At 42.3% G+C, this 13,672-nt stretch overlaps 1 protein-coding gene and 1 non-coding gene across 2 annotated transcripts in view; one reads left to right on the plus strand and one right to left on the minus strand.

Moving 5' to 3' along the window:
- Positions 1-9,762: 9,762 nt before the first annotated feature.
- Positions 9,763-13,672, minus strand: part of LOC111668504 (gamma-glutamyl hydrolase-like) — a gene marked incomplete at its 5' end in the record, with an annotated part of 6,662 nt that continues 2,752 nt past the window's right edge. The window contains 3 exons of the mRNA XM_023424549.2: positions 9,763-11,833; positions 12,463-12,600; positions 12,754-12,844. Of these exons, the coding sequence (XP_023280317.1) occupies positions 11,712-11,833; positions 12,463-12,600; positions 12,754-12,844 (351 nt within the window). The remainder of the gene's footprint in view (positions 11,834-12,462; positions 12,601-12,753; positions 12,845-13,672) is intronic.
- trnat-ugu (transfer RNA threonine (anticodon UGU)) lies at positions 13,060-13,131 on the plus strand. Its single transcript has one exon. It is a non-coding gene; the product is annotated as a tRNA-Thr (tRNA).

The raw sequence follows: 13,672 nt of genomic DNA on the forward strand, positions 1-13,672 counted from the left end.
TTAAAGTGTCTTAAATAACAAAGGTGAAGACAGTCAGGCGTTCACTAAAGCACCTGAGCTGATCACCTGTAAATGCATGATGGTTATTGACGATGATCTCGCCCCCGCTGTCGTCTGAGCTTCTGTTATTCTCTCTTCTATCTGTCGCTGTTTCAATGTGTCACTGGTGTTGAGCTCTGACAGTCTGTGGGCTCCTTGTTTTTGGAAGAAATGTTGTGAACACAACTCAACAAACATCCGGGGGGTCTGTCTGCACCGTGGGGGCGGCACCACAGGAGGTCCCTCCCAAAAAAACTGCGTCGTGCAGAAACAAGTTGAATCTGGTTCAACTTTCTCAGAGGAAGAAGAGTCGTGTTTACCGTGAAGCATCGACGCGTTCTCCTGTTTACCTGCAGACTGTCACTGTGTTTTTTTTAAGCTGATTTTGTTGTGACGTCGTCCTCGGACAGTCAGCCTCAGCATGAATCCAGATCCATCAGAACAGGCCTTCAGCTGCTCCGGGGTTGGGGAGTCTCAGGTTTCTGTTCTTGGTGACAGGAAGTGGAACCTTTCCACTGAGAACTGCACAAGTTCTAACAAGCAGGTGAACTACCAGTGATTTCCTTTGTTACTTGAGTCATATTCATCCTTTTGAGATTTTTACATTTACATTTTTGAACTTTCAAGGCCATCGCCAAGAAAGCAATTTGTAAAAGATATTGGTATTGATGGAATTCATAGAGTCGAGCAAACAGTGTTAATCTGAGGGATTCTTGAAGAGATATGTAAAAGAGCAGAAAGAAGAAGAAGAGAAGACGGCGAGAAAAATATTCCTCTGTGGCATTTTTCTTTTGTCAGCCCACAGTGAAGACAAATGGAGAGAGAGAGAGAGGAATCACTCTGCCTGAGTGAACCTGCAGCGAGGATTATTGCAGAGAGCTCGCTACAGAGAGAATATTCTTCATAATGTTTTTGCCACGCAAACCCACAGAGAGAGGAATTGAAAAGCAGGAGGAGGCAGGAGGATGTCACTCCTCCTCCTGCTCCTCTTCCTCTCATCATCTGAGTGGGTTAAACCTTCAAATGACCAGTGTTCGACGCATCAGCGAACTCCCGTCCTGTAAAAACCGCCCAAGCACTGAACAGAGAGCTTCTCATTACCGGGTCTGGGTTCTGGACATGAGCTAACACAGGCTCGGCTCCAGGGTGTAAACAGCTGGATCAAGTCTCGTCATCAACTTATTGAGAGCCTTGGTGTGAAGGAACATGATGGAGGTGCTGTGAGAGTCATCTCTGCAAAATGGACGGAGGCTTCTGGGAAAACTCTAAAAGGATGTATTCTGAGTTTAGTGTGCACAGCTTGTCCAACTGTTGTTCATAAATAAACAACAAACAGACTGTAAATGAAATTTTGGGCAAAAAAAACAAGATGGGAATTCACAAGACTGACGATGGGAGCAAAACAGGAAGTAATGTGACATAATATATGGAGCGAGGCGTTGGTGTGGATGGACCCAGTCGGCGTTCCACAACCTGAACCGTGAACTTTCTATTGTAACCGTGACAGTGAAGGTCCATGTGTTTAACTCAAACCACCATAAATACCCAAACCTAATCATGACCTAGCAGCACACCAACATGCATGCAAGTCAGATGTGTCCTGGGTCAAATGTTCATGACGCAGACGGTCAGTGTCCAAGTTTTAGGCAAAATGTACGTACGCTAAAGAGAGGGAGATCATTTAGAGGGAGCGGACGAAGACAGAAAAATACAGGAAGAAGGAAGGTTACTACGTGATACGTGGAAGTCAAAACAGGAAGCGAAGGCGAGTAGTTTATGAGCCGTGTGTCGATTCGGGGGCTGAAACCTTCAGATGTGCCACAGCAGAGCGACCACACTGTCCCGTCTTTCTTCTGCTGGACAACAAAGGCTCCAACCGGCGAATCCTTCATGGCCCCAGCATCTCCCAAGATTCATTGCGCACCTGTAGTGAAAATAAGCACAGCAGCAAATAACACTCACACAGAGCCTGAGGAATACACTGTTTACTGTAAGTGTTGTGTTGCAGCTCAGTTCAGCAGCTACAAAGGTACAAGCGTCCAAACCAAGGACCTTAAAACCTCAAGCTTTGGTGAAGGAAAGGTTACGTGTTGTCACGGTTGCTCGGCGACAGCTATGGAGTGATAATGGGAGAGGTGGAGGAACTAACAGGAAGTGGCAAAAGGAAGAAGAAAAAATAAAACTTAAAGCCACATTTCCTCCAATGAAATGAATACATGAACGATGGGAAACGAGTCGGATGTCAGATGAGCTCAGAGATGCACAAATCTAATTAATAAAAATAATAAAAACAAATGGAAAAGGATTGGAGTGACTAAATTGTGAGGGAGGTTGAAGAGTGAGAAAGAGAAGTAGAAGAAGGAGGGATAAATGGATGAGAGAGGCAGGAGAGCAGCTCGGCGTTCGGCCCCACGCTGATTTGACAGTTCTATTATGAAGAAGGATGAGTGGTAGAAAAGTGAAATTTGAGCAGATCTCTCTTTTTCTCTCTCGCTCTTCCAGTTGTCTCTCGCACTTTTTCTCTCTTTCCTCTTTGTTCTCTTGCTCAATTTCTCCCAGTCCTTCCCGCCACTTAGCTCCACTTCCCTCTCTCTTTCCTCTCCATCTCCGTCGCTCCCGTGTGCCCGCCACCTAAATGAAAAAGGAGAGCTCTAATCTTTCGCCCCTTCTGGATGATTACCATTTTATCTTTCAATTACCAATAATCCCTCTCCTCTCTCACTCGCTCTATTTTTATTTCAGCCTTAGTTTCTCTCTATCTTTTCTCTCCTTTAGTCTTTCTGTTCAGTTCTGGTCACGTTTGCTATTAAAACATTTTTTTCATCATTTCATTTAACCTTTTGACCTGTTTTTTTGTTGTTTGTTGACAAAGAGATGGAAAAATGTCTGTTTTTTTTTGTTAATTTCCTGTGTTGTATAATCAGGAAGGATTTGGTTGAAAAATGTGTAACTGGGGCTTAAAGTGGCCACAAATAAATGTGAATAAACCACATTAAACTACTTATTTTGTTGAGCTGCCATTTTTTGTTGCATTGCCTCCGCTGCCTCACCTTGAGTAAGCTAACGTTAAGGCTGTTATACGTACGTCCTCTGCAGAGGCGTAGACAAATGTAAAGTGTATTTTGGCATCATGCCTGCCTGTAATTGGTTAATATATGACTTTAACTTTGAAAGGAACTAAGTTCATTGACTTTGGAAGAGAACAGTTCAACAGTTTGTGTGTTATTGGTTAAAGTACAATGAGTTTGTTCATAATTGTAACTGAGACGAACATCTGATCATATTTTAAAAGAGCTATTTGTAAGATTTGCTATTGCTATGTAGCTAACTTTAGCATTAGCTGCTGTTTATTTTCCGGTCTAGTTAAGAGCTTCAGCCATTGTCGCGTTTACAATATGTCCTCTGACACTACAGTGACTCAGTATCGGAACGTGACAAGACAGTTCAGCTAAGACCGGTGCTAGCTGGTTAGCATGCTCACTTCAGTAGAAGAAAGAAGTGATAGAAATAGAAACAAAAAACAAGACGGTTTCTTTCCACGTCTGGAGAAGCTGTTGGTGAGTAAAGGAAAAAAGTTTGATGCTGAACTCACAACGTTTCTTCTAGACCAGTAAGTAAACAGCTGCTAATGTAAATCTTAAAGCTTATAAATCTCTGCTCTCTGTATTCGGTCTCAGTAACTGCAAAGCTTCTGTCTGTCTCTAACTATCCCGCCTGAAAACACGCCTCTGCCTCCATGTGTTTCACTGTTGGTGGTTTTTCTAACAGCGCCTCAGACTTTACTTCGTGACCTTAGAATACACGTAGTTACTTGAGGAAAATGGAAATAACCAATGTCCTTCTTCACACTGAGAGCAGTGGTCTGCGGTCTGCAGCATCAACATCATAAACCTGCAAATTATGTTGTTGTTTTTTTTTTACTGCTGTGGTTTTGAATTTTTGGACATAAAACAACCAAACACTTCAGTCCGCACCATCAACCCCAGTGATGCTTTTCAGCCGTTCTCCAAGTGTCATTTTTGGGAATGTTTATTCCTGCAGTTTTTCAAATTAAACTTCCCATGACCAGGAAACACTGAGTGGGTGTAATCAAATCAAAGTTGCACAGGTGCAGCGTTGCTCACCAAATCAGTGCACAGCACTTTTTTTTTTTTTAATTTATTTTTTTTTACTTTGTTGAGCTGCTGTTTGTGGTTCAGCACATTTTAGAGTTGAATTAACAGTGACGTTTACAGTGTTTAAGCGAGGAGAAATGTGTGCTTGGTATTTGCTCAGGTGCCATGTTTGCTTCTTGCCAAAATATCCAATCATCTTGCAGCAGAATATAGTGTACAGTGTAGAATACAGTAGTTTTGGTTTTAAGAACCAAAAACCATCTCAGTGTAGTTTTACATCTCCTCTCTCAGGCTTCTCTCTGCAGCTCTAGTAACAACAGGTCGGTGAGCCAATCAGAAGAGAGGAGGCCCTGAGTCTCTCTTCTGATTGGCTGACTGTTTCAGGCAAAAACACTCAGAGAAACCAAATCCTGTAAAGGTTTGGATGGTGGGTCCAGGTGGGCGGGGCTTGGTGACTGCTTTGTTGTGACATCACAAAGTTCCAGAAGTCCTGACGGCTGGTTTTAAGGCTCAGTTTCTGAATACAGGCTGTGTGCATTTCTCTGTGGACTGAGGCTTTGATACTTTCACAGTATTAATATAGAAGCTAGAGCTGATCTATAATCAAACATCACATGGACACAGACATTTACGCTGGAGGAGCTTTAAGATTTCCTCCTTCCTCACCCTCCTCACTCTGTCTTCCCTCCTCTGGTTTCTCCAGTTGGTGAGGTTTACCTCCAGGTGTCAGTCTGGTTCATAGATTAAACTGACTCTTACAGGCTGGCTTTTCTCTCTCGGTCTACCCCACAACACACACACACACACACACACACACACACACACACACTTACTTCACTCGACCTATGCTTCACCTCTCTTCACCGGCAAGACGAGCTGCAATTACCTCCCAAACTATCTCGTCTCATCCAGACTTAGAGCCTGGATGAGCGGGATGCCTGGTGTGTGTATATATGTGTGTGCGTGTGTGTGTGTATATATGTGAGTGTGTGTGTGTGTGTGTGTGTGTGTGTGTGTGTGTGTGTGTGTCTGTGTCTTGTTTTCCTGTATTTATACACTTACCAGGACCAAATCCACTTACAAGAATAAAACCTTTGGGGAAATCTTTAACAGTGATTTAAAGCAAACCTGTCGCCACGTTGTTTATCTCACTGGTCAAAGTCATCGAACGCTGATCCACTCGTTCTGTCACTGCACAGAAACTCTTCACTGAGTTTGTTGAAGTCGAGCACCGAGTTGCTTCTCACCTATCATCTGGCTCAGCTTTTAAATTAAGCTTTATTGGTCCCTCTTCTCCTATTTGAATAATTAATGAGGGCTCCATAAATCAGGGCACTTGGCGAGGTGGACTCAGTAGGAATCTCTGCAGCTGCTCGCTCACTGTTCGGGGTTTGATGCAGTTGTTTAAGACTCCTGCTTTTGACTGCATGTTTGTTGAGGAAAGCAGCAGAGACAGTGAAGCTGTCGGTTCAGGACTGAAGTGAAGGTTTGGCCTTGAATTTACAAGATTTATGTGGGAAGCAGACGGGAGGAAAAAAGTCAAAACCAGTTGATTGGACATCTATTAAAACATCTACAATCTATTTTGTGAATATTAAAACTCTCAAAAGATGATTTTCTTCTTCACAGTCAAACTAGAAAGACCTGCCTGATCCCAGCCTCTTGATTAAAATCTATTCCCTCCTGTTTGTCTACGCGCACGCACTTTCACCGTGTAAGTAAACATCAGGAGTTTTTCAGTCGTGTGGTTTTACTCCTTCCACACATCTGAGGCATGGCCGGAAAAAACCCAGCAGAGGAGTTCCTCTCCTGCTCCTCTCCGTCTGATTCCTCACATCGTTTTCTGATTTCTTTTCTGTGGCGGCAACAAAGATGAGCACGTCGCCTGTGGCTTTTACCGTGCACACACACACACACACACACACAGAGAGAGAGAATGATAACAAATGTCCAAGGTTTTTCCTGAATAGAAATGAGTTGCAGTTATGACATACCCGCCTCACAAGTGCCAACGTTTTTAACAAAACGTATATCAGATGTGCGGAGGGATAATTACTTTTCCCTCCATGGATGAAAGTTTTTTGTTGTTGTGAATGCAGCCGCAGATCTTTAACACTTTATTACAGTCATGTCCAGACGCAGACCCATGACGTATAATGATGTGGACGGCGTGTAATACAGGCTAATCTACAGAGATTACATGTTACACAGATAATGACGGGGGGGGGGGGGTCAGCACGGCTCCACACGCTGCAGGTGTCTGAGTGCTGGAGGTGGAGTGTGTTCGTCCGTGTGATCGTCGGCTTGTGCACGTCGTGCATCCCGCACGAGGCCTGCGCCTCCAGATGATCCTTACATCCCTGTCTCTCGGTCAACGAGGCGTGAAGATGAATGTTGCTGTTGAAATGCTGCCAGGAAGATGATGATCACCACGACAACGGCGACGATGATGATGATGATAGGAATTACTCTGTGTGTATTGTAGGTGTGTGTGTGTGTGTGTGTGTGTGTGTGTGTGTGGATGGCTGATGGCTGATGGGAGATATGATAAGCGTGTTTGCGGTTCGGGCTGAGTGGAGCTCCGTAGTTACTCATAAAGCGTGTCTGATGAAGATTACCCCGCTTATAGCAGCATCACAGCCCACAACGCTCAATCATTTAATAAACTGAAAGTATTCTGATTGGCTCCCATGTGTCCTTGTGCCTCAATAATGTAGAGGAAATTGAGTTATTTCATGAATTGATGAGAGGAAACTCTGTGTAATTAATGAGTCTCAGGGAACAAATATGAAAATGGCTGCAGTCCTTACTCCGATTCCCTATTTAATTAAAAACACTGAGCGTCATTCATCAAATACCATAGTACATTTACATTTGTGTGAAATCCTGTTTAATAGATACAATAGCAAAAAGAGAGGGGGGGGGGGGCAGAGCTCAGCCTCAAATTAGACTTAGAGTCTTTAGGAAACAGACACTCAATCTTTTGCCATGTACGAACTTCGAGCTTCACTCATTATGATTCTCTCGTTCTTCAGGAGTTAAAATACAAGAAATACTGTGACGAGATCCTGAGGCCCGTCGCCGCGCCGCTCCCGGCTCTGCTGCATGTCGTTCCCCTTCTCTCTGTAAAGGCACAAAGTGGCCGAACATATAACTTTCAAAGGTTATTGCTCTTATCTGTTTTATTTATTTTATTTTATCTTATAGTTTTACTTATTAATCAGACTCTTAGAAGAAGATCAGGATGTTTGAGGTCATTTATCTTTTTGTGTTCAACCTTGTGCAAAACGTGTGTTTAGGAGAAACGGAGGGAAAAGTCCCAGAACAGCTTGTTAGACTAGATATTTTAATAAGCTCTTTGCTTAGTATTCAAATCCAAGTCTTATATTATATTATATTTACCCCAGGTAACAATAGATATCCCGCTGGGGGGCGGTTCTGACCCTGATGCTTTCTGCCCTCCCACAATCAATTAGCCCCCCACACTGTAACAACACAAACAAGGGCCCGTGCGGAGCCTCGGGATCATTGCTCACACAGGCCCAGGGGCCCCCGCTTGTAACTGAGCGTGGCCCCATTAACCTCAGACACACATGAGGCCTGTATGGCCCATCCAACTCGAGCGTGTCCCACAATGCCGTGCTGGCTGGGCGACTGATTCCCTCTCGCCTCATTCATTCTCTCGCTCCCCCGATCCACTCCACTCTCTCCTCTTTCTCCTCCCGTCCTCTTCCCTCCACTCAAGACGTCTTGAAATAAAAATAAAAAAACATTTATTTTTCTGAAGATCCTTGAAGCTTCAGCAAATCAGACAAAAGGAAATGATCCACAACAGAACGTCAGTGTGTGATGTATAAATCAGTGTTGACCAAAGAGCAGTTTATGTCTGAATAAATATTTTATTCAGTGTCCAGTGAAAGAAATAATAATTCACCGTTTTTCTTTTGTTTGTGTTGAAACTGTAAAACTGACCAAAGAATCGGATTCATGTAACAGCAGCAAAGGCTTCTGGGATTAACGCAACAAAAACAACCTCGCCACAGTGTCCATTTAGTAGCCGTTCTGGAGCTTTTGACTGAACCACACACTTCTTTCTCAGCCGGTCGTCGTGGCGACAGTCGGGGGCCGGAGTGACGCCTCGAGGGAACGTCTTCAAATTTCCCATAATTGTGTCATAATTGATTGATTGATTGAATTTGTGCGTTTCGTGAAGTCACAGCGACCTTTGACCTTTGACCATCTATAAATTCGTCCTCAAGCCCAAGTGAATGTTTGTGGTAAATTTGGAGGCCAGAATAGTGTTTTTATGAGGTCAGTGACCTTTGACCTTTGACCACTCCTAAAAAATGAGTCACGTTCACTGAAGAGCAGAAGTCTTATAAACTAATAACACTGAAGAAAGAAAGTAAAAACATGTTGTTGGACTGTTTGTTGAAATCCTGGATGTGAAGTCACCGCACGCCGACAGTGACCCCTCCACCCTCGCCGCTCCTGACTGTGGGCGGACATTCAGTGGTATCATGGCGCCATCTGGTGGAGACTCTTTGTACATGTTTGCTGAATCCCTACAGTAATACTGTAGCTATAGACACCAGGGCCCTGAACACAACACCTTCTTACTGTGAGTCACAAGGTTCTGCATCAACACCACAAGCTTCTGTCTTTTCCTTCTGCCAGCTTTAATTTTGTGCTTTTATTAATATTTAATATAAAATCTTGACCTATGTATAATTTAAAAGCCCTGTGCGCTGGAGTTTTAAGTTTCATTTCTTGAATTCTGATGCTGTTTAAAAGTTTCTATATGTCCGTTGTGCAGATGAAGCTTGTTCCAGATTTGAGGAGCTTCAGGTTTCTCTCAGAAAAGTTATCAAACTCAAACTGTACTGGTGTTGATCATCACTCTGCGGTAAAATCCTAAACTAAATAAACTTTCATCTAATCCCATTGGATTGGATGAAGATGTCACATGACTTGCTTACAATGACACGAGTTCTTTACTGTGACAAAGACCTCAAAACCACAATCAGAACTCTACAGGAAACTCCTGCAGTAAAATATTTAACCAGAGAAACACACCACATAACAGGTTATTCAGGTCAGGTCAGGCTGTTCCCTTCCACAGTCCCTGGGTCTGAATCAGAGCAGCTGCAAAATGCTGCCTTAAAGAGAAGCAGCAGCTACCTGCACAGGTGTGCTGACGGCAGATGGAACCATGTGTCACTGGGTCACGTGTTCTGTTGTTGACCTGGTGTCCGACATGGTGTTTCTGTTCATAAGTTTTATGGGTTTAACCTGAAGACGGACACTGGAGTTGAATATTGTGATAAACAGGTGATAATTGATGTACTTAGATTTTGGTCGATCCAGGGGGCGGGGCTTAGCAGCCTCTGGCCAACCAGGCTCTGGAGGTTTTCTGAGACAGTTGATTTCGTGACAGTGTTTAAAACGAGTTGTTGCACAGGATTCGTGGCACCTGATTGGCAGCTGTAGCTTCAGCCCGTTTACCAGTCACTGAGTCGGTAAATATAATGATGAATGGTTCAGAGTGAGGGAGTGGTCAGTCTGTAAGAGTCATTACTTAATGAAAACAAAAAATGGAATCAGAGGAATTTTATTTATCCATTTATTTATTTTGACTTTGGCTGCATTTTTCACAAGAAACGTTTAAATGTGAAGCAAAACAAAAACAAAAACAAAAACAAACAAACAAAAGAAGGATATAAAACGACGAGCCGTATTGGTTTCGGAGAGTGAGGACGGTGGCTGATAAATATCACATCGTTAAACATTCAAGGTTTCACTTTTCAGACATACAATCAATTTTCTCCAGGAACATGGTGAGAAAACCTCGTGATGTTTTCAGGTTTCCATCCTCGTTTATACAAAGTGGATGAGTACAATTAAAAAAATAAAATACATGTGTGTCAGTGTGAAGACTTTAATTCCTTAAATTTCCCCCTCTGACACACGTTTTACAAAATACTTCATTTCCTTTTGAGGATTAAAAAAACAACGCACAAGAATACAATCATGTAGACAAACTGTTTCTCAACTCTGAGTTATGAATTATTATTATTACTATCTGTTTTTGTCTGTTACACGTTGAGGAGAGAAACACTGTTTATCTTCTAGAAACTGAGGCATGAGGAAGTTGTGCAGAGAAAAACATAAGAAGGAGAAAAGTGTGTTAACGTTTCTACAGAACATTCATTTTTTCCACACTGATATTGAAACAGCAGTTTTGCTATAATCTCTCTGAACTTCAATAATCTCTCGCTGATGATGAAATGCAACATGGGAAACGAGGTGAGTCGGTGTTTCCTGGTGATCCACGTTAAGCCCGAGGCTTCAGTGGCTTCTCCGTCAGAATTCGGCTGCACAAAGGCTCCCGCTTTTTCTCAACCTCCTGGACTTCCAGCAGCTAAAAAGAGGCTAAAGCTCCCAGTGAAGCAGAGGGCAACGTGCAATCTCATGAAATTCTGTGCTCGTGTCGCACCGACGCAGACTCGCAATGCGACGACGCCGCTGGCCGGAGAAGTTTTAAAATTAAGAGACGGCGAACATCAGCACTGGTTTTCAAAAGTCGTGTTAGTAATTGCATATTATTGGGTAAATCTAATTAGAGAGGCTCATATTCACTCAGGCTGAAGAGCGACGCTGGTGCCGACTAATGAGAGGTGAGTCCGTTTAACTTTCTTCAGATTCTCAAGATTTCTGACCGACATCTAAAAACATGTTGACATTAATACAAATTTAAATGGCAGTGATTTGGGAAACACTGGCTCCGGAGTGGATGCATGAGACACTGTAGTTACAAGACGAGCAAAGACGAGTCGAATATATAATTTAAAGCATTCTGAACACGTGAAAGTACATTTTAGTGCAAGTGGTGACGCTACTGATCTGAGACACAAGCTGCGACTGTGAATTCACCAGCATTTTACATTTAATTTTAATTTAATTTGTCATAATTGGTCATATATACTTGTATGGAATGAACAGCAGTCGTGAAAATATACTTTCCTACTGCTCATCTACGGGTGAGTCAGACTGCATGTAAACAAAACACTGTAAGGTGAATTCAATCAAAGAGTGTTGCTGTAGGATTAATGTGAATCATGTGGCAGTGTTTTTATACTGTTGACTTTAAATCTTAACTGTTTTATTATTATTCAAAAAGTGTATGTAAACTGATATTTGACTTTTAATCATTGTATTTTATGGATGTATAAAAATCCTGAATGAATAAATGTAGTTCATAGATATTATGTTTAGAACTGAGGAGCGATGTCACTGAGACTGAAATATAAATTAATTTCCATGGAAACACATTGGCACATTGTTTGATTTTGTACTTTTATGATATTAGACTATATTTATCTTGTATTATTAATCGCTGCACTGTTGGCACTTTAATGTAACTGTGCAAATCGGTTAAGCTAAACTGCTAATTGTTGATCTGATGTCGGAGGCTGCTGTGCACGACGACGCCATGGAGTTTGGTTTTAAAGATGTTTTCCGACTGGAGATTCTGAGATCAGGTCTGTTTCCTGTCCGTCAATCGAAGTAGTAGTTCTGAACGAAGACGGCGTGGATGCCGGCGTAGACCGGAGAAAAGTTGTAGATGAGAGCTCGCTCTTCCTCCACCAGACTGGAGAAGTGGTGTTGGTTCTTCATGGCTGCAGCAGAGAAAGGAAGAGAGAGAGAGAGAGAGAGAGAGAGAGAGAGAGAGAGAGGGAGTGAATAACAGATGATTTTTTCCCATAAATGAAATGCCGTCAACATTTGCAGGATAACTCAGAGTTGATATTTGGGTGTGTCATTGAAATTCAGCTGCAAAATTCAAGCATTACGGCAGTTTAGTTCAAATAAATCTATATCTAATCTATAAATCTAATATAATCTGGTAATAACTCACAATAAAATAATCAATTCCTTTAATTGACTTTAAGACAATATGGACGGGAAATCCTTCGAGGACTCAGAAAAAAATGGCAGTTGCAAGTGAAACTACATTTCCGTGAGCACTGGGCAAACTCCTATCTGCCAATGAAGATCATGTGATGCGACTGAAAGCTCCAGAACAACAACTAAACTGATAGTTTTCAGGCTCATCATATGAAGAATGATCGAAATTTGTAAGAGGAGAAGAAACCCTGTGATGCATTTGGAAAGAAACAATAGTTATAACTATAAAAAGTGATAACTTTTGCTTCAGAAGGTCTGAGACAAACGAATCAAACGTAAGTGAAATGAATGAGTTTGACTTTTGGAGATATTCTGCTAGTGACAGAGAACCAGGTGTTACCTTCAGAGACGAAGAAGCTGGCCGTGTAGTAACTGGCTCTGACAGCAGACGTGGAGTGGACCATTCCCGGCTTATCTATCCACTCGAAGGGGCTTTTCTCTGGATGCCACTGAACAGCATAAAACGGATACCGGTTGGCTGAAGAGGAGCAGAAACAGTCAGTCAGGAGGCAACAACTTCCTCAGGTACGTCATCATTTCATCTGTTTCATCATTGCAGCAACTCTCAACATCGTCTCAATCTGAATAATCAACATCAGTAAATTAAAATGAAACAAACGAGGAGCCGTACCTTCCATGGTGGAGATGAATTCTTTCTTCCCGTCATTGTTCGTGGACAGGATCTTGTAAAACCTCTTCAGCTTGGCGTTCCGGCTGTAGTTCTGTCGGTTCAAAGGTTTAATGTTTGCATTGAACAAAGGGTAAAATACATGTACTTTGATCTTTGTTCGCTGCACCGACCCTTAGGGTTCCCCCACCTGTCAAACCCCACTTTAACCCGTGTTTGAAACTCTATGTGGCAACATCTGGAATAAATGTGGGGTTTCCACTGAACAGTTCCGGTGCTGTACAGAACTGTTTAAGTTCTGAACAGGGAGGCGTGGTGGCCAAGCGGTAAGGCGTTGGTCTTGTAAACCAAAGATCATGGGTTCGATCCCCATCCATGCCTTTAAACTTCAAAGGCATCCGTATGCTATGTAAATGCTTAACATACGTACGTAGATCTTGGCACAACATGATGATGGCAGGTCTTTACAGAGTTGTTCAACTCACCATGAAGGAGTACAGAGAGTTTGTCACTGTTGGTTCACAGATTTGTTATTAATATAGTTGTAGCACATTGCTCCTTTTGCATTCAACAAAGAATAAACACGTGTACTTTGAATCTTGTTCAGGTTAACTGACATCAATAGACAGAAACGCTTTACCACTTGGACATCATACATGAATGACATCACACCTCAGTAGATTACTATGGTTACCAGTTCACATACAAGTTGAGGATCCTGTTAGATCTCTTTGTTTAAGTTACTGTGATTACATATGGCATCCATTTTTGACTTTTGAATTGAATAAAGTTCAAATTAACAGATATCAATTGAGCGAAACACTTGGAAATCAATGTATAAATATAAGTTGAGAATCCTGTAAGAAATGCCCCTGATATTCAGTTACTGTAGATTAAACAACGCAGCCAACTAACCCTAACC

Source organism: Seriola lalandi, unplaced genomic scaffold (genome assembly GCF_002814215.2).
Source record: "Seriola lalandi dorsalis isolate HSWRI2012SDOR001 ecotype SW California unplaced genomic scaffold, Sedor1 jcf7180002054738, whole genome shotgun sequence".
Classification (NCBI taxonomy): Eukaryota; Metazoa; Chordata; class Actinopteri; order Carangiformes; family Carangidae; genus Seriola; species Seriola lalandi.